At 38.5% G+C, this 21,246-nt stretch overlaps 1 protein-coding gene across 3 annotated transcripts in view; it reads right to left on the bottom strand.

Moving 5' to 3' along the window:
* FRRS1 (ferric chelate reductase 1) overlaps positions 1-21,246 on the bottom strand; it is a 48,127-nt gene that overhangs the window by 13,080 nt on the left and 13,801 nt on the right. For all 3 annotated transcript variants that reach the window (XM_078072713.1, XM_036069547.2, XM_036069548.2), the window contains exons 2-8: positions 20,338-20,533; positions 19,336-19,472; positions 18,175-18,269; positions 16,921-17,068; positions 12,756-12,938; positions 5,329-5,427; positions 3,858-4,005 (exon numbers count right to left, since the gene is read on the bottom strand). In XM_078072713.1, coding sequence (XP_077928839.1) covers positions 3,858-4,005; positions 5,329-5,427; positions 12,756-12,938; positions 16,921-17,068; positions 18,175-18,269; positions 19,336-19,472; positions 20,338-20,533 — 1,006 coding nt within the window. The remainder of the gene's footprint in view (positions 1-3,857; positions 4,006-5,328; positions 5,428-12,755; positions 12,939-16,920; positions 17,069-18,174; positions 18,270-19,335; positions 19,473-20,337; positions 20,534-21,246) is intronic.

The following is a 21,246-nucleotide window of genomic DNA, read 5'->3' as shown; positions in this document are numbered from 1 at the left end:
AACTGGTTATTCATTTCACAAATACTACTATATCATGGCTTGTTTATAACAGAGAGGATCGGAGAGAAAGCAGAAAACAAGAAAAGTTTTACGTAATGAATACCTAGAGAAGAGAGTCAAAAAGAAAGAGACAATTAACTATCAGGAATTATACTGAATTAGTAGAGTTGTGGTGATGAAAACCAGACCACATTCCCCAACAGCCTGAGAGGCAAGTTGGAAGAAAGTGTTTTTAAACTGATTCACTGCAGACCCATAGGCTAACCAAGAACTGAACCTTCATAAAAGCAGAAGTCCATTATAATTTTGGGATTCCTTTGTATGGCTCCATTATAATCTTGGATTTCTGCTCTAAGGCAGATTGACTTCGTGTTTAGTACAAGGCTCTACAGTATTACATGACGTGTGGTATTCCTAAATTGTTAAAATAACCGGTCATGTGATAACGGGGTCTCCAATTCATTAATTATTTAAATTGGTAGATTTCCTAATTGTGAATTACTTATTCACCCTAGTGAGTTCTATCATTTCCCATGACTGCTTATCTCATGATAGGGCAATGTTAGCATTCTGGGGGGGAAAACAGCATTAGAAAAAGGTTTTAAATGGATTTTACTGCAATTGGGTACATTTTACATTTATATGGGTCACAGAGATTTTATGATTGCTTTGAAAAATGGTTTCAACCTCACAAAGTCTCACTGCTTTTAAGCAGAGTGCAATTTATAAATGGTTCACATACATATAACTAGATAACAGAAGAGACAATGATTTATGTGGCAATTGTATTTTGTTCCCCAATACAAGGGTAATGGAAAGTTTATTCCCTGAAGCATTAATGCCTAGGTTTGGGTTTTGGGGGTTTTTTTTAAGGTTTTGTTTTGCATTTTTGCTTTGCACTCCACCAGTTTAAAAAAAAATGAGTCCGGGGCACCCAGGTGGCTCAGTTGGTTGAGCAGCTGCCTTCAGCTCAGGTCATGATCCTGGGGTCCTGGGATCGAGCCCCACATGGGGCTCCCTGCTCAGCAGGGGGTCTGCTTCTCCCTCTCCTTCTGCCCCACCCCTCTGCTCCTGCTCTCTCTCAAATAAATAAAATCTTTAAAGAAATAAAAAAATTTTTAAAATGAGTCTGTGCTCCCAATATATGTATACTTTAGAACATATTCATGTTCTATTGTCTTAATGCATTATGAACACTGTAAAATATATTAAAATAGAAATTTTTGAGATGAGATGAGATAAAATAAATCTAAATAGAAGGTTCTAGTGTTGCTCCTTGTATCCCCTAAACTGCCTTACAATGTATACACCTTATTTGGGAGAACCCTGTCCTAGAGTAGTAAGTTATCAAACCACAGTATACAAAACAATCACCTGCAGATTCCAAGCATCAACGACAGAGATTCAGTGAGTCTAAGCTGGAGTTCGGGAATCTACATTTTCAGCAGTCACTCCAAATGGTTCTGAAGCAGGTTGTTTGGGGCCACACTTTGAGAAACACCACAAAAGATAGAGATTCTCCCCACCATACCATCAGCATAGCAACACCAACAGGAGAGGGAGATACAGAAATGCTCCATTCTGCACCTATATTATCCATGAACTAGATTTTTCTGGGGGAATATTGGAACTATCACTTAAAATATTGTTTCTATCAGAAACTGCATTTCAATTTCTACAGTGCTGACCTAAGAAGAAAGTCTTGGCATTGTCATACACACTCCCACACACAATTTATTATATAATAGAATTCATCTACTTAAGTGAAATTGCTTTTCTTTTAAAGTGTAAATTTTTTAAGTATCAAGTTTTTTTTAAAGATTTTATTTATTTAACTGAGAGAGGGAGCATGAGCAGGGAGGAGGGGTGGAGGCAGAGGGAGAAGCAGGCTCCCAGCTGAGCAGGGAGTCTGACATGGGGCTCGACCCCAGGACCCTGGGATCATGACCTGAGCCAAAGGCAGATGCTTAACTGACTGAGCCACCCAGGTGCCCCTAAGTATCAAGTTTTTTAAAGTATAAATGCAAACCATTAAATGCCCTAGCAGCTGAAGACATCCATTTGCTTCAGCAGTCACTCATGGAGCACCTGCACCACACCGGGCACCGAAGGAAGCAGGCTGGTCTGATGGAAAGGGCACGGCTTCTGCAAGCGGAACAGCCTGGGATGGAATTTCTGACTGCACTACTTGTTTGATTTGGAACGAGTTACTTAGCCTTTCTAGGTTCCAGTTTCCTCCTCTTAAATGGGCAATATAATGTCTATTGACAAAGCCTCTGTGAGACATGGGATATATGTAATGCACAATAAGTGACAGAGTAGCTAGAGTAACAACAAACACAATTACCTCTATTTGAGTGGCATCCGTTTAAAAACACAAATATCTGACCCTTTTCCTCATTAAAAATTCAATTCCTACATTTTCCATGTTCAAAAGTGTTGATGACTTAGGCTCTGAGGTCGAAGAGTTTGGATTCAAATTCCAGCTCTACCATGGACTCATCTGGGCAAATTACTTAACCGCTCCTAAGCCTCTGTTTCCTCCTGGATGAAACAGGGATAGTAAAAGAGTACATATCTAATATAATTTTTATGAAGATAAAAATGAAGGATCTAACTACAGTGCTTAGCCAGTGACTGGCAGTCATTAGCACGGAGTAGTTTTTCTTCATTATTATCACTTAGCCAAGAAATGATTTTCAAGCTGTTTTTGCTGTTGCTGGTGCAAACAAGACTACACGATTTAACTAAAATAACTACACATATCACCTACAACTAAATCTACGAATACTCCTAAATTTTCTCATAACACTGAGGAGATACTTTATCGGGCTTCAAAACTATTGTGTCCCCTTTACCCATAGTATAAAATCAAAACCACATGATAGAATATGCAAAGGCTTTTCACAATTTTACCTACACCACATTTCTGCTCTTTCTCTTCCTTTACCTCACCCCCTACCCTTCCATTCCATCCACCCAGCTTCTCACCATTTTCAAAGGAAGCTATATTCTCAAAGTTTGGGGGCGGTATTATCTCCCAAGAGATGAGTCACTACATACTACCTTGGCATTTCCTGTAGTTCTTCAAAACATCATCAGCCAAGACCTTAAACAAAATCTAATAATCCTTATTACTATGTGTTGCAATACCCACCAGGGCAGTCTTCTTAAGGACAAAGGAAATATTCTTTTAAAAAAAGAGGATAAAGTAAATATTCAAACACATAAAACTACCGGGGCTGCACTTGGCATCAAATTCACTTAGAGAGATGTGGGACAGAGACAAGCACAGCTGCAGGGCATTTAGAGGCGTTTTCCTTCGATGGGAGATCTTGTAGCACCTTATTCAGTTGGCCAGGGGCTATTCTCTCTACCCTTCTTCCACCTCCCTGGAGAAAGCTCAGGTTCAAGGAGATGAGATTCACATTAGACAGGTTATCCTACAAAAGCCAGTATCTCTTGCAACAATCCCACAGTCACTGCTTACAGGATCCCTGCCAGGAATCTGCCAACGTCACAACATTTAGGGAAGCCCAAAGATATGGCTTCTTACTAGGTATTTATAGTTCTTCCTGGTCCAAATGCAGTTTGCCAGCCAGAAGTCATTTTTATCATAAGCATGTCACCTTATAACATAGTTGATACTACTTTTATCTAGTTTCCCAGGAAACAAAACAAGAAGGTCATCCAAAGTCGAACTGTCAGGCAAAAATGGAAAAGGGTTTTGATAACTCTTTACCCACAAGTGTGTATCTTAAAAAATGAGCAATTATAGTAGTCTCTTCAGGAAAGGTGGAAAAGGGAAGAAGAGAGAGAAAAAAACTTGAAAAGATAGTTTTCATCAATATACGTACCATCGTCAGCTGCACCGTCTGCTAGAAATATGTAGTAGCTTGTGTTTAGATCAAATCTATTCTTAACCCCAGGAAGGGTAATGTTTCTTCTGAAAGAGCACTGCATAACACCATCCGCCAGCCTCCAAGCCAGATCCTCAAGAGCACCCTACAAACGTACACAATGGGTCTTCTCAGCACTTTCCACAGATTTGTTAAAAATAAAATATGATCAAAATCCTGACCTGCCGGATTTCCTTTCCAGGAAAATTATATACATAGTGAAATGATTACTACAGTTGTGTCCTTACATACTTACCTTTTTTTTTGTGGTGAGAGCACCTGAAATTTACTCGCTTAGCAAATTTCCAGTATACAATACAGTTTTATTAAATACAGTCATCATGCTGTACATTAGATCTCTAGACTTACTCATCCTACATAACTGCAACTTTGTACCCTTTGACCACCGTCTCCCCTTTTCTACACTTCAGAAAAGCACAAGACAAGTTTCTCTTGTAGGAAAAGATGAATTCTTGCCTGTGTCACCTAAATCCTTTTTTTTTCACATGTTAGAAAAGAATATTTTATGATGAAGATGGTCAGAGCATCAGCTCCTTTTCAAAACCTTACAGACCGATTTTTAAGAAGAGGCTTGGGTTAATGACACAGAGTTTCTCATCCAGTGAGAAGGAGGAGTGTAAGGGCGGAGACTGGTTCAGTGCCTTGGACAGTTGTCTTCTGTGCCTCTTCTTGGCATCTGTGCCAGAGATGGCCTATTTCTGGTAGAGAAGTGTCTCTCATCACATGGCGTCGGCAAGCAGATGAGTGTTGACGGAGCGGTAGCTGTTGCCTAAGACTTCACGCTCTCTGTAGAGCTTTCCCCTGGGCTTGGGACTTCTCCCTTGTTACATGTTACATTGTGGCCACAGGCGTATTACTTCCTAATTGTTTCTTCAGTGTTTTTGATTTTGTGTCAGTGGCCAGATGGGGTTAGTACATCTGCCAAAGTTTCTTACCTGGGTAGAGGACTTATGGGGTTCTGACTCAAAGTAAAAACAGTATTTTGCCAAGTGGGATAAAGACAAATGAACTAGGAGAAAATGTTTCTTGTACTCCTCAGAGAGGAAGTGGGAAAACAATGTATATCAAACCATCATGTTGTACACCTTAAATACACATAATGTTATTAAATTATATAATTATAAAATATACTTTAATATACAATATTAAAATATAATATATTAATAATAAATTAAACATATAAATATAATACTATATAATTTATTTTTATATTTTATTTTAAAATAAAATAAAGCACAGAAAAGTTTCTCCCAGATTATTATAAGAAAGGAAGCCTGTTGCCAGACTCCTGCTCTGGGTCTGCTAACTGAGGATGGGGAGCTATCTTGCAGCAAAGTTACTCCACTGTTGGCCACACAGCCAAAAGACGGGCAAGCCAGGTGGAGGTTCCCAGAATTTTCACACCTACCCTGGAGTCCATCACAGGGTGACTTCGCCCTGTCAAATGGGAAGGTTGTATGTGCACAGTCTGATCTTCACGAATACACAAATAAGCATCATCATCACCCTAAAAACATTTGCAAATGAGAAAAAATCAAAGGAATATCAACATTTTGTTTTTAAAAGCATCCCTAATGAAATCAAATAGTATTTGATGCTGTTAAAACATAATTTACTGATTCAATCCTAATGATGCTATGAACTCAAGAGAATTGGCTGCCCAATTTATTAATTTAAAATAATTTTGCTATAATGAAGAAAGAAACAAAGATCAGAAACAGACCCATAAATACAGGGAACAAACCTGGTGGTTGTCAGAGGGGAGGGGGTGGGGGGATGGGCAAAATGGGTGAGAGGCAGTGGGAGACAGAGGCTTCCAGCTGTGGAATGAATAAGTCATGGGAATAAAAGGTAGAACACGGGGAATATAGTCAATGGTATAACAATGTTGTATGGTAACAGATAGCAGCTACACTTGTGATGAGCATAGCATGATATTTAAAACTGTCCAATCATTATGTTGTACTGAAACTAATGTAACATTGTGTGTCAACTATACTTCATTCAATATAAATAAATAATAGCTTTGTTATAATACAAAAGCAACACAATTTCAATGTAAAAATAGATTAAAATAACATGTTTATATGCCCATAAACTCAAACACCACTGTTAATGCTTTCATGTATATTCATCCAAACCTATTTGTATTTATACCTATTTTTTCACCCCAAATAGGAAAATACACAGTTCTGTTACCTTTTTTTCACTGAACTTATTATGAACATTGTTTGTAAATAAATATCTGTGTCTTACAAATTTTCATAACTATAAATGCACTGTACTATATTGGGTTTGGGGGTGGTAACTTTTAAGATGAGGACACTGTAATCAAATACTGCTAATATTGTACACACTCAATAGATTACATATTAAGACCAACTTGTCTGAACTCAAGGAGGCATTTTCTGTCAGTCTAATTCCTATCTACTCTTTAGTCTCCAATATTCCTTAGCTCTAAAAGTTAGAGCTTAAAGTGACTATCAGAGGACACACAGAATCTTCAAATTACATTTAAATGATGGTACAAAGAAATAATCTGCATTTTAAATTACTATGTATAGTTTTGGTTCTTTCACTTATTCTAAACCATTCTCCATAAACTATCTAACAAGATCTTTTTATATGTTGTAGTCACTAAACTCCTTAAACAAAGCCAAGACTGACAATTTATAATAAATTTTGCTATTAATCCCAATGATATTCTAACATATTTTAAATTTATTTTTTAAAGTTCCACCTTTGAGAACTCCCAAGTACATAACCTTAGCAAACCAATTATTCACTGTTACACATCTTCTATTCAAATCAGAATTAGCCCAACTCAAGAAATTTGGAGTCATGGCGATTTAAACCAGGAATCAACAAACTATGGCACACACACCAAATTCAGCCTGATGCCTGTTTTTGTACAGCCCACAGGCTAACAAGGATGTTTACATATCTAAACCATTTATTAAAAAGAAGAATATGTCATGATGAGTAAAAATACATGAAATCCAAATTTCAGTGTCCACAAATAAAGTCTTACTGGAATACAGCCACACCTATTAATTTATGGATTGTCTATTGCTGTTTCAGTGCTACCACACAGAGATGAGTATTTAGAACACAGACCATATGCCCACAAATTCTAAAGTTGTTACTATCTGAACCTTTACAGAAAAAGTTCACTGATCTCTAATTTAAACAATGTGTTTTCTCTACACTTTCAAAATCTATGAGGTATACAAACTCTTTTTTTATTTAATAAAACAAATTTTAATATAACAAAACGGTTGATTTTGAGGCAAAATGATGATAGGCCAACTGCCATACTAACTCACTGCAGACAGACCTCTCAAATATTGGAGAGAATGATGGGGACGGAGAGGAAGTAACTCTCAGTCCTCACTACTCTACAGTGAAGAGTATGAGAAGGTTGCTATTACAACCTTAGGCTCCAGGCAATTCTAGAAACCCCAAGTATGGAGCATAGAAGCACACATGTAAGAAGTTCCACCAAGTTTCTGAATTGGACAGATCCTCTGTCTCCCATTTGTTTCTCTTGAATCAAGCATTTAGAATGCACTCTGTTCAGAAAACATTGTGTGGGTTACTGTGGGAAAAATAAAGATGACTAGATTGTTCTTACAACCAAAGACTACTTTTTAATGGAAGAGACAGTTATAATACTATGTGAATTATGATAAAACAGGTTTAGACAAAGTACCACGGAAGCACAAATTACGTAGAGCCAAAGGTTTGAAAAAACTTATCAGAAAAGATAGTAAGTAGGCCTTAGAGAATAAAAAATATTTATATGTTGATAAGGTAGAGTTGAGATTAAAGGAAAAGTTTCCCAAAAGGAGGAACTTCCAGGACCAAAGACATAGAAATAAAAAAATATATGAAACTTTTAGGGAACAGGTGATTATGTTAGCTAACACACATACACGGTAAGGCTGGAAATTCCAACAAGGACTTTGAGGAGTTTTGAAAGCCATGCTAATGAAAAAAGAACATTTTTCCTATAACTACTAAAGGTTTCTGGGGATAGGATTGAGATGATCTCCGTGGTAGCCCAGGAAGAAAACAACAGTGACTGTTGAAAGATGAAATGGAATAAAATTGCTAAAAATTTTAAAGGAGAAATCATGGAGCCAGCAGGACTAGTGAGGGGTCACTGCAGCGATCTGGAAATGACAATAAAGGTGTAAGCCAAGTCAGAGATAGTGACGATACAATAAAAAGAATGAAGAAGTATGTCAAAGACAGAATCAAAAATCTGGAAGACTGGTAGCAATGAACATATTAGCACCCAAATCTTGACTTATTTTAAACACTATTCCTATTAAAAGGAAACAGACCTCCTTTGAGAAATAAAAATGCAAAACAGTATAAGATGAGTGGACATCTTGTTTCACCAGAAAACAAAGACACACCAAAAAATTAACAGAGACACATCGAAAGGTCACAAAAAAAACAGCCTGAAGGAGCCATATTTGGGTTAATATGAGCATCTAAAACAAGAATGATGATGATAAACTATAACACAATAGACCAAAGGAATTCATTAGTCCATAGTGTGTCACCAAAAGGGAAGGGCAGATGCAGAGAAAAGAAAGTTCTTCTTTTTAGAAGAACACCAGTTAATAAATAAATTAGAAAATCACCATTTTGTAACCACAAATGTAATAACTGTTTCAGGAAAGGAACAGCAATAGATGCTAAAATCATTTGGTAAAATGTTATTGAGGAACAGAATATTCACCCTCAAAGTATCACCCCACAGATTACTTATTAATTAAAAAGAGAAAATTCAGGGCACCTGGGTGGCTCAGTCGTTAAGCATCTGCCTTTGGCTCAGGTCATGATCCCAGGGCCCTGGGATCGAGCCCCGCATTAGACCCCCTGCTCAGTGCAGAGTCTGCTTCTCCCTCTCCCTCTGCCTGCCACTCCCCCTGCTTGTGCTCTGTCTCTCTCTCTCTCACTGTCTCTGTCAAATGAATAAATAAAATCTGTCTTTAAAAAAAAAAGAGAGAAAATATGCCTTCACAATGGAAAAATCTGACAGATACCAGTGATCAAACATAGAATCATCAATAATGGACTAATTTGACATTACACACCTCTTGATATGATGCACTGAGATAGAAACAAACCCTTTTGGCAGTCTTTGTGCCAAAAATCTTAACCTGAATCTACTGTACAAACTGTGGAACATTCTACAGAATTGGACTACAAAGAAGTCTAGAAAATAGGTAGGGTAGGGCGCCTGGGTGGCTCAGTTGGTTAAGCGACTGCCTTCGGCTCAGGTCATGATCCTGGAGTCCCGGGATCGAGTCCCACATCTGGCTCCCTGCTCAGCGGGGAGTCTGCTTCTCCCTCTGACCCTCCCCCCTCTCATGTGCTCTCTCTCATTCTCTCTCTCTCAAATAAATAAATAAAATCTTTAAAAAAGATTTTTTAGGTAGGGTAACTGATCAAAGAGATATGATAATTAAATGTATTGGGTGATAAATGATTGGATCTTGGGTCAGAAATTTTTTTAAAGAACAGCTATAAAGGACTTTATGGGGACAACTGAGGTATTTGGAATATAGACTATATTGCATAAAATTATTATATCATTGTTAAGTTTTCTCAATGTGATCAAGATATTATGGCAATTATAGGAGCATATCCTTGTTCTTAGGAGATACTTGCTAAAAATTCTAAAGATAAAATGTCATGAGATATCTATAACTTTCAAATGGATGGGAAAAAATGTGTGTTTTATATACACTTCATAAGTCAATCTACACACAAACATACAAACACACACACACACACACGTGGTGGGGGAAGGAGAGGGAGAGAACATGGCAAGTGTAGATGAAGAACTTACTGGTGTTTGTTGTACTATTCTTTCAACTTTCATGTAGGTTTAAAACTTCTCAAAACAAAAAGTTGGGGGTGTGCAGGAGGAAGAAGGACCTGAGGTGAATAAAAGGGAAGAATCTAAGTCACAACCAAATTCCCTGAACACCAAAGAAGATGGTGGCAGCAATGAATGAGAGTCTATAAACTGCCCAGGACAGTTTCTGAAAAGAAGCAAGAAATCAGTAATGGTAACTGCTTTTTTATTACTGTTTTTGATCACCAAGAATGGGGAACACAGGAAACATGAGGAGGGAAGATACTAAGTTCAGTTTTATAAATGATGGTTAGTGCTGTCCAGGAATACTCATCTGGACAAGATCAGCCGGCCACCGGAAATCCCAATCTGAAGTACAAGAGAGGCCAGAACTGGGAACATTCTAGAACTCAACATTAAGAAATTCTGTACAGAGCAAGATGACACTGGGCAGGAGAAGGAAGCCAACAGAAGCTAATATATAGTATGCCTTCTTGATACACTTTGTATCATTTAATAAAGTATCTGAGATAGGGAATATGTGTATACTTTGAAATTTAGTTAAAATTCAGACATCAGCAAGTCATTCTTAGCAAAAATATGGAAAATTATACTTTTCATCAATTTTAGTGATGAAGTCTAATACCAAAATAATTGTTATCATTAATTCACAAGTAAAATTGAAAAAGGTATCATTTAGCTAGTATTCATAGCATCAGATACCTTCAGTATTTAAATTTATATTAGGAACTAAAAAGAAACAGCAGGTCATAAAAGTATCCTAAAATTTTCTGAATAACCAAAAATAGAAATAACCACTTTAAAAATATTTTCTGAGGATGATTTATTTCCCCCAATTTAGGCAAACAGGTGTACAGATGATTTTAATCATTAAGTAAGATTGCTCTGTAAATCAACTGCACCTGCATAATTAAGTCTTTTTTATAAACATTTTTTGATGAGTACTATACTAGAAACATAAGATTTCTAAGTAAGATAAATATATCTTGAAGTAAAGACAAATGCTTTTGTGCCATCGATGCCTACGACTTAGAACAGAAACCACCGGTCTACTTATGGGCTCCTCATCACCACGCCCAGGGCAGCAGTACTGTCTCTTCCTCTCGCTGACAGATTTTATGTGACCAGAAAAAGAAAAATGTGAATATACTATTGCATGAAGTTTGACTCTAAAGTGACTGCAATGTTTTCTATTTAAGGGACCAGAGCACATATCTCAATGAGCACTGTATGTTAGAGATGAAGCTACATGCTTATTCCAACGAGACCACCACTGTTAATCCTTGGAGGGGGGCCATCTTCAGAATTTCCTTCATAACCAGTTCCATCACATTCACACAACAAGCACTACCACCATCTTTCCTTATTGCTGTGTAGTCCCATTTTATTTTTAATCCAGTCTCATCATCCCCCTTAGGCGCCAAACCTGGTTCATTTTGGCCAGAACTGCAAATACCCAAAAGAATATGCTATAGGTCTGATGACAATTACAAAGGGAAATGGGGAAAACATTTTGAACTACTGTAACATCATTCAATCAAGTATAAAATTTCCCAAGAAACAACTTTAAAAAAGAAAGAGTTATAATTCCTTATATGTTATTTTTAAAAGCACATGACATATCTGGGGAGCTTACGTGGCTCAGATGGTTAAGTGTCCGACTCTTGATTTCAGCTCAGGTCATGATCTCAGGGTCATAAGATCGAGCCCCACATCGGGCTCTGCACTGGGCATGGAGCCTGCTTAAGATTCTCTCTTTCCCTCTCCCGTTGCCCCTCCCCCTCTAAAAAAATAATAAAAAATAAAAGCATATGACAGATCTTATCTCTCATAAGTTTAAGATATACATTTTGCTTAATGAAAGAGAATAATGGGTGCATTCAAGGACTATATAGTAAAATATCTAGGTCATATGCATACGCATATAGTAAAATATCTAGGTGTAACTTTTTACCCCTGGCTTCCTGCAAAACTTGCAAGCAGCATACAAGGACCAATGCAATCAGAGCGCACTTTTAGGGAAAATATTAGTTCTGGTACAGAATCTCAGCGTTCCTTTCCTTTTTTTGAAATAGGATTCCCTAAAGAAGTGATGTTAAGTTTAAAACCTGACAGGAAGAAACCTCTCTAGAAAAGACCTGTTGCCTTTGCTAACGTGGAAGTAAGAGGCTTTCTCCATTTGTAGTCATCCCCAACCTCCCCGCCAACTCTGCTCTGAACAGGACTCACACATGTCCTGGCCCATACTCTCCTGCCCTCCTTCAGGGAGACCAGGATGCCTCTGCAGCACTTGGGTCTTCCACACCACAGCACAAGGCTGCCATCTATAGAACCATTTAATCCATTCAGCACTACCCAGGGAGAGTGAGAATCAGCTTAAAACAAATGCTGCCTTCCCTAGATCTGACAAAGGAGCCTACCGGTGAAGAATATATTTATGCCTGGACACACCAGGTGTCATTCTCTGTTTGGGATAGGCACCGATGACTACCAAAATGGGGACACCGAGGCAGCAACCCATGCTGTGGTTGCTGGCCACTCAAGAAAACAACGAGGGTTGGAAAAGCATCACAAATAACATAAGACTTTTATGCAGAGCAACTTTTCTTAACTGCACTTCTTGCTTTTATCACAGACAGACAGAGACAGACAGAAAGATACACTGGCAAGTCCACTGGATATAGAGTGATTTTCCTAACTCTCCGTAGGATGGCCTGTTCTTAGAGCTATGTAATTGCACAACTGTTAAAAACATGAAATACCCAAAGATGTTTAGGTCAGCATCTGCTCTAAGTTACCATGTCCTGCTTTCCCCTTCCCCTTCCCATTGTTAAGTGTGATCATTTGACTCTAGAACCAACAAGTACACCGCCACTGATTACAGTCCCTCTAGTAATTTTCTTTCATTACCACTTACGTAAGTGAGGGATACAAACCATCCATCTGTCATGAGAAAACGCAAAGGATAAATAGCCTTTACTGGGACCACTCATTTCAACCACCACTGACTGGTCATCTCGTGTGAAGGACAAGAAGAAACAGGCCGGCTCCTTCTCTGGGTCACAGTTCACAGGACTCCTAATACAGAACTTCTTGTTCCCACAATCTGAAGCACTGAACTAGAAAAATGACAGGGAGAAAAAGTCTTAATTACCAACCAAGCAGTTCATTTCACCATGATAAAAGAGCCACTACCTGGAAGCACAAATTTTAACAAGAATATCTTCTCATAATAGATATTTCAAAGAAGGAAACAAAAGACACATCCCAAATTAGAAATGATCAAAGTAGTAGTTAGGTTGTGAACTTTTAAACTTAATTAATTTTAATTAAAATCTGGAAGACAACATTAGTTGGACTATAATGTGCATGAGTATTAAAAGGATTTTAATACACAAAATTAAAAGGACTTTAATACCCAAAATATTTCACATTAATTATGTTCTGGAGCAAAGTTTCTAGCAAATTTTGAAAAACATCTTAGAGAATATTTAAGTCCACATTGACATTCTTACCTAAAGGATACCCTTGAGTTTTTAGAATGGACTTTTAAAAAGCAAATGGACAAACTCTTAGCAAGTTTTTATATTTAGATCCTGAACTCTGCTTCTAGAATTCAGGTTCAAATTGGATATTAAAATTATAAGTAAAAATGGTTATCCCTATATATACCACCACTCCAAATAATAACAATTTAGTGGAGGAAAAACAGGAACAATCTACAATGACTTAATTCAGAGCTTCTTATGGCAAAAAAGAGGAAGCATATCAAAAAATGTCAGCTCTACAATTTGACAGAGCAAATGTGCAGTCATCTTGTTAGAAGGCGCTGTGAGGGTGTATTTCAGAAGAGAGTTAAATACTACGTAACTAAATCTAATGGGAAATGAATAAAAAAAAACTTCTCAGGGGCGCCTGGGTGGCTCAGTCGTTAAGCGTCTGCCTTTGGCTCAGGTCATGATCCCAGGGTCCTGGGATCGAGCCCCTCATCGGGCTCCCTGCTCGGCGGGAAGCCTGCTTCTCCCTCTCCCTCTCCCACTCCCCCTGCTTGTGTTCCCTCTCTCGCTGTGTCTCTCTGTCAAATAAATAAATAAAAATCTTTAAAAAAAAAAAAAAAAAAACACTTCTCATTTCTTCTACTCTACCAATATTTCTGGCCACCAAATGTGTGGCGGGTTTTCCCACATTAACCAATTCTGCAGTTCTCTGGGGACCCCAACTGCGTATCCCACATCGCAATTCCATTCTGACACAATCTACCTGAAGTTAGTGTTCCATCCTACAAGTTAGGGGCTCGGTCCCATAAGACTGCTCCTTTCAGGGGCACCTGGGTGGCTCAGTCGTTAAGCGTCTGCCTTCGGCTCAGGTCATGATCCTAGTGTCCTGGGATCGAGCCCCACATCGGGCTCTCTGCTCCGCGGGAAGCCTGCTTCTCCCTCTCCCATTCCCCCTGCTTGTGTTCCCTCTCTCGCTGTGTCTCTCTCTGTCAAATAAATAAATAAATTCTTTAAAAAAAAAAAAAAAAAAAAAGACTGCTCCTTTCAGGGCCAATCGCAAGTTCCAGGTTCCCACTGGAGGGGATTGGGGTTCCCATGACCCTCTCCTCGAGTTTGATAATATACTAGGATGGTTTGCAGAACTCAGGAAAACAGCTTTCTTACTAGATTACCAGTGTGTTATTTCTTTTTTTAAGATGTTATTTATTTATTTAGGAAGAGAGTTAAAGAGAGAGAGCACACATAAGCGGAGAGGGAGGGAGAGAAAGAGAATCTCAAGCAGACTTCTTGCTGAGTACGGAGCCCACGTGGGGCTCGATCTCACAACCTGAGATCATGACCTGTGCCAAAATCAAGAGTCCAACACTTAACCAACTGAGCCACCCAGGTGTGCCAAGTGTATTATTACAGGATACAACCCAGGAATAGTCAGATGGAAGAGGCACACAGGGCAAGGTATGTGGCAAGAGGTATGGAGCTTCCACACCCTAAGGCACCATCCTCCCAGGACCTCCATGTGTTCAGCAATCTGGGAGCTCTCTGAACCCCATACTTTTGGGATTTTTATAGAGGCTTCATCGTGGAGGCATGATGGATTATTGACTCTATTTTCAGCCCCTCTTTCATCTCTGGAAAATAGAGAGTGAAGTAGAAAGTTCCCAGCATGGGTTGGTCTTTTTTTTTTTTTTAAGATTTTATTTATTTGACAGAGAGAGACACAGCGAGAGAGGGAACACAAGCAGGGGGAGTGGGAGAGGGAGAAGCAGGCTTCCCGCGGAGCAGGGAGCCCGATGAGGGGCTCGATCCCAGGACCCTGGGATCATGACCTGAGCCGAAGGCAGACGCTTAACGACTGAGCCACCCAGGCACCCCCATGGGTTGGTCTTTCTGCCCTCATCCAGGAGCCCACCCAGAGTTACCTCATTAGAACAAAAGGTATTCCTACCACTCAGGAAATTACAAGAGATTTAGGAGCTCTGTATCAGGAACTGGGGTCAATGGCCAAATATTAGCAGGAACCACGGCAGAGACCAATATATATATATATATATATTTCTTACTATTTCACAGGAACTTAAAAGTCACAGTAGAGTGGAAAAAACAAGCCACTACGAAACTTGGATTTTTGGTCTCTGCTCTCCCCTTTACTCCAGCATGTTTGCTAAAGAACTTACTGTCTCTCTTGTATACCTTCAACTACACAACAGGGACCGAACACTGAGGTCTCTTCTAGCTCTACAAATGCTGTAATCTCATGACTCTTTTAAACCGTTCTATAATCAGAGGTTACAAACCTGGTGCAGAGATACCATAAAAGCTCTGAAAACAAATGCCTTTTATGTGAATATATGGAAAGACAATTTTGTCAGTAGATTCCTATCAGGAAGCTCAGGTCCAAAATGACTATTTACTCCCCTAAAGCAGCTTTGAAATTAAATATTAAGACTAAGTAAACTGAGGGGTGCCTGGATGGCTCAGTCGGTGGAACATGTGGTGCAACTCTTGGTCTTGGGGTTGTAAGTTCAATACCCATGTTGGGTGTAGGGGTTACTTAAAAATAAAATCTTTAAAAAAAAAAAAAGACTAAATAGACAAGTGCAAATAAAAGATCTAATTATATGGTCAAAAGTGTAACATTCATAATAATGTAGTCAAATAAAATCATCATACATTGCAAAATGTAGAAGGAAAACAAAATGAGACATTACATAGGAGCACAAGTGCTTTACTTAGTCTTCCCTACAAGAACAAAGAGCTATAAAAAGACAAAAAAGAGAAGGAAAAGAAAAAAGGAACTAATATTTACAGAATTTCTATTAAGTGCAAAGTAGTTAGAAACCTTATATTCATTACATTGTTTTAATTCTCATAATGATACTAAGAGCTAGATATTAAGATTTCTCATTTTATAGGTGAAGAAACTGAGCCCTTGAGAATTAAGTAGCTTGTCCAAAGCCACACAGAAAGTAAACAAGTCGGGAATCAAACCCAAGTTTGTTCTTTCAACTGTAATAACTTGCTGTAAGACATTTTTCATTACATGCACTTCTGAATTAATAAGTCTAACATCAGAACTTCTTTCAGTGAAAATTTCCTAATGTTTCCAGTATGCATTACCCTTTACAAGATATGTTTTTTCAGTCATCATTCTTCTGAACCAGAGGGCCTGAATGAATTCTAGCTGATGAGTTTGCAGAAGAGTTTCTGTAGTTCAGCACAAAGAATCCCCCAGTACTCATTGGCTTTCATGAAATCAGATCTAAGAGTTACATCACCATTTCAAGATTCTCCTCCAAATCCTGTCTAAATTTAGCCCAAGCTTTAATCTTCCTCTTCCACGTTTGATATTTAGCTGTACAGACTCTGTATGAATGTCAGATCCACAATTCGAACATGCAGGATCTTGCACTGCCTTTATTCTGACCTGTAAGTCATAATGTTGCAATGAAGACTTCCTTCAGATTTCCTGCAGAAATCCCAAAAACTTACTACCGTGACCCAGTACAGCTACTTCTCTACATACTTCACCAAGCCTAGAACCACAATTTCCAAAGACACCGTTATTACAGATTGCATTTGGTGAAACCATAAAAATGTTACTTACTGATTTGGTTAGATGGGAGACCGGAGGGAATGTCGACAAAGGGGCTCTTGTAGCTTCAGGTGTCGTAAAAGGCAGGGCGTTTGGTTGTGAAATTATAGGACCAGGAATCTTCACCCAGTAGATTTTATACTTCTCAACAACTGTGACTCTGAAATTCAGTACTAATGAGATCAAACAGAACCCTGATTGTGGCCCATCATAACCAAATCAAAAAAAAAAAAGAGGGGGGAAGAAAAGGAATAAAGTAGGGACACACAATGTAATACTACCTAACAGTACTACTGCTTTTGTCTAAGGCAAATCTCCAATGACTCTTCCACCTCATCACTAAATGAACTTTACTGCTCTTGCTCTCTTGTTCGCTCTCGATCTTTCTTTTCTTCCCTTCTCCTCTCTTCCTTGTCCGCTCTTTGGGCATACTCACGGCAGTCCTGAATGCCAGATCTAGGGACTAAACTGCACAGATTTCTAATCCCTGACGTATAAAGAACACACTACTACTACTACCCATTTCAGAATGTGCTGTTCAAATTATTCCACAGGGCATGTGTAGCAGGCAGCTACGGGGAGAAGCTATTCTATATAGCAACCATCAGCTCTTACTGGTGCCACAGTCCACACAACACACAGGTGCGAAGCTGTGTTACTGTGTGCTGGGACCTGTGTACAAAGTGGAACAAAAAATAGAGACGTGCCAAGAGAGCAATTCTCCTTAAAACATATGCCTCTAACACCACTCAGGAATATCAGACTGCTTTATGACAGTCCACTTCCCCTTGCACATAGAAGTAAGGACTTCTAATTCTACCAAATTTCATAATTCTGAGGGCATACACCATCTTACTTTTCTGACAATCTAATCTGCAAGTTGTAACACTACAAAAAAGTCACCCAAATTTCAGGATTTTTTTTTCATATTCTCCTATTAAGACAAGAGCAAATCAAAAAAAAAATATATCAGTCCATACACCATATTAAGTATTAATAGTAGTAATTGATGCCTCTTAGTTTGAAGGCACTGCAATATTTCATTCATTCAACAGATGTCTATTAAGTGCCTATTAGGTGCCAGGTCCTGTGCTAGGTGGAAAAAAATCAAACAAAAAGCAAAATGACTACTTATCTCACTGACGTGGTGTCATTACTACACCAAACCTCTCCTGTACAGGTAAATGTCCAATAGGTATCAAAGATGATATAGACAGTTATTGTTTCAATTTTACTAGTTGCAGATTTGTAAGCTCTCCTACTCACAGAAACTTTACGTGATCTGGAGCATTGCTTGGAGCATTCCAGTAGACTTTAATTTTTGTTTTCTTGGATGGACTTGTGTGACTCACAGCATATCCCTGAAATAAAATGGAGAAGAACGACCATTCAGTCACTCATGGTTGGAGTGAGCATGGCTGGAACGACTATCATTTTGCAAAGTAATCTATCACTGGGTGATGCTGACACCCTGGTAAAGACTGTTCTACTTAGAACAGGGACTCAGGAACTCAACAAATACATATTGGCTAGTGGATACCAGATTAGCAGCTGGCTCTGTGAATAAATTAGAGTCCACAGAAATTTAAGAACTGCAGAGGGTTATGAACACTGGGTATGTTAATGCTATATAGGGCCTGCTCCTTATTCATTTATACTATAAATTTATATCCCTTCCATTAATAGGAACAAAGAGAACACAAAAAAGTCATCAAAAGAAAAAATTCCTGCCCCCACATACAGAGCACTATATTTTAGGAATACCTTCCCCTTGAACAATCTCATTTCCCACTTTCACTCACCTGGCAAATTCCTACTCATTCTTTGAGGCCTGATGTGGAGACTACCTCCTCCAAGGAGCTCTCTCTCAATTTCCTCCAGCCTGTGTGTGACTTTCCCTGCTATGCTTCCTACCCATCCTGTGTGTTTCTAATCTAAGTCTACTTAGGTGTTCTTGTATATCTGTCCTATATCCTTATGTTCTACTTATGTATCATACATCATATGTCCATATGTTCTACCTATGTGTAATGCTCTGAGCTCTTCAAAGAACAAGTCTAGCTGCTCATCGCCATATCACACTGGGACAGTTCCTGATATAATAAATGTTTATTAAATGAATGAATGATAAAAATTAGACCTCTGTCCGACTCTAGAATCCTATCTTCAATACTAACACCCTTTATAATCAATATAATATGAGTCAATACTATATAAAATATCAAAACTCTTTAAGCTACTGTCTTTTCTAGGATGCTGATGTGTAAAAAATATATTGCAAATAGGAAAACTTAGGGGGAAAGCCTGATCAGTGTGAATCTACTTAAATGTCTGCAATACACGGATAATGTCATTGTTTATCTTACAACCACCACCCTGTAGTGAAAAGATCCACGCAAACCAACAGATGTCAAACATAACACAAACCTGTACATCTTCACAGGTCAGAAGCTGTGACACCTGACTGTCAATCAATGTGAAGGAGCCAACAGGAGGGCCACTCAAATCCTCAGCAGCCCGTGCTTCTAAGAGAAAGCCTCTAAATGGTTGCCCTGACAAGGTAACTGAGAAACAAACAAAAAGATGTTTAAGAGGTTTAGCAACATCCCCAAAAGGAAACTATTCAGAGGAGGCACTCACAGTTCGAATCTGGTGTACATATACAAAACTGCTCCAGGAGAGAATATGGTAGAAATTATCCTGTAGCCAAAGAAGTTGTGAACTGTGTTCCACAGGACATTCACTCCGTGAGATGTCAATAGCCATTCCAAAGGGGGGAAAAAAAGGTAGGCGATGGTCAGGGAGTAGTCCATGGGGCCAAATTAGTTTGAAAAATGCTGAATGAAAGTAAATACTTGTCTCTCTACTGAAAATCGCCAAGGCCTTTAACATCCTACTCTGCAGGACGAAACCCTCCGAAGTACATTATATGTAACACACGGAGGGTTCCAAATTTATTTTTCCATACGCTCTTTTTGTCAAAGTTTGTTAATATTTTGCATTTCTGGAATCGCAGAAAATAGTTTGTAAAACACTGTTATAGACACACCTTTAACAGCCCATATTTCACCAGAAGAATCAGAAAAACACAAGAGTTTACACGGAACCAAGAAGAAGGGTTTATTACACCTTAAACCAGACAAAAGAAAATTTATTTTCCTCTTCTATTGAGTTAATAGTACTGTTAAAAAAGATCTATTAACTAATGATAAAACTGTACTTAAAACATACTCTGATTGGGGAGCAGATATACCACTTAAGTAATATAGTCATCGTTAGCAGTTAAAATGAGAAGTGTAAGATGGCGGTCTCTTATGAAAACAGGTGAACAGATTTAAATGACACTGTATAAATCCCTCAGTAATACAGATTCCACATACAGGAAAAGAGTGAAACTCAAAACGCAAATAGTTAATCCCAGCACAGTACCTTCGATCTGATCTCCTGGTCTGAATGTCATCTGACTCACTGAAATGTTGTGAACAGGATTGGGGTGCGCAGTATGACCATGTTCAGGAACCATTCCACGGCATGATGTTCCTACTTTTCCACTGGGATAATTAGCCACAGAACTAATGTGCAACACAAGTATGAAGGTACCAAGGGTAAATCCAAGAACTGCCATCTCAAAAAGAAGATTAAAAGCACATTATTTTCAAACGTAATTAAAATATAAAGCTTTCATACCACAGAATAGTAATTCTAGATGGCTGCTTGGTGTCAACACCAAGACAGCTAACCATATTTTCAAAAATATGTAATAAAAAGAATATGATATGTGAAGTTTGACCTGGATTTGCATCTCGGCTCTACCAATTACCAATTATGAGACCTTAACCAAATCACTTATGCCTCCACTTCCTTACCTGAAAAATTAGGAAACTAACACCGTCCTTTCAAGTTGTTTTAATAAAATGAAGATACAAAAAAATAAAATAAAGTTACAACCCAAAGTCTTACAAGGAAGAAAATAAATGTTAGCTTTCGTTAGCATGATTTGGAAATAATAAACCAGTCCACTAAAAGCGAAAGATTCTATTCTACTTTACCCTAGGAAGCTTAAAGAACAAATAAGAAATGTTTCTTCTGGATTTAAATACCATCATCTAAATAAGTCTCTGATATGACTTCTCCCAATTTCCTATTAAATTAATCATGACAGAGGCGCCTGGGTGGCTCAGTCGTTAAGCGTCTGCCTTCGGCTCAGGTCATGATCTCAGGGTCCTGGGATCGAGCCCCGCATCGGGCTCCCTGCTCAGTGGGAAGCCTGCTTCTCCCTCTCACACTCCCCTTGCTTGTGTTTCCTCTCTCGCTGTCTCTCTCTGTGTCAAATAAATA

This window comes from Halichoerus grypus, chromosome 5 (assembly GCF_964656455.1).
Source record: "Halichoerus grypus chromosome 5, mHalGry1.hap1.1, whole genome shotgun sequence".
In the NCBI taxonomy this organism is placed as follows: Eukaryota; Metazoa; Chordata; class Mammalia; order Carnivora; family Phocidae; genus Halichoerus; species Halichoerus grypus.
The sequence above is the reverse complement of the archived record's forward strand: the minus strand, read 5'-3'. Positions and strand labels throughout refer to the sequence as shown.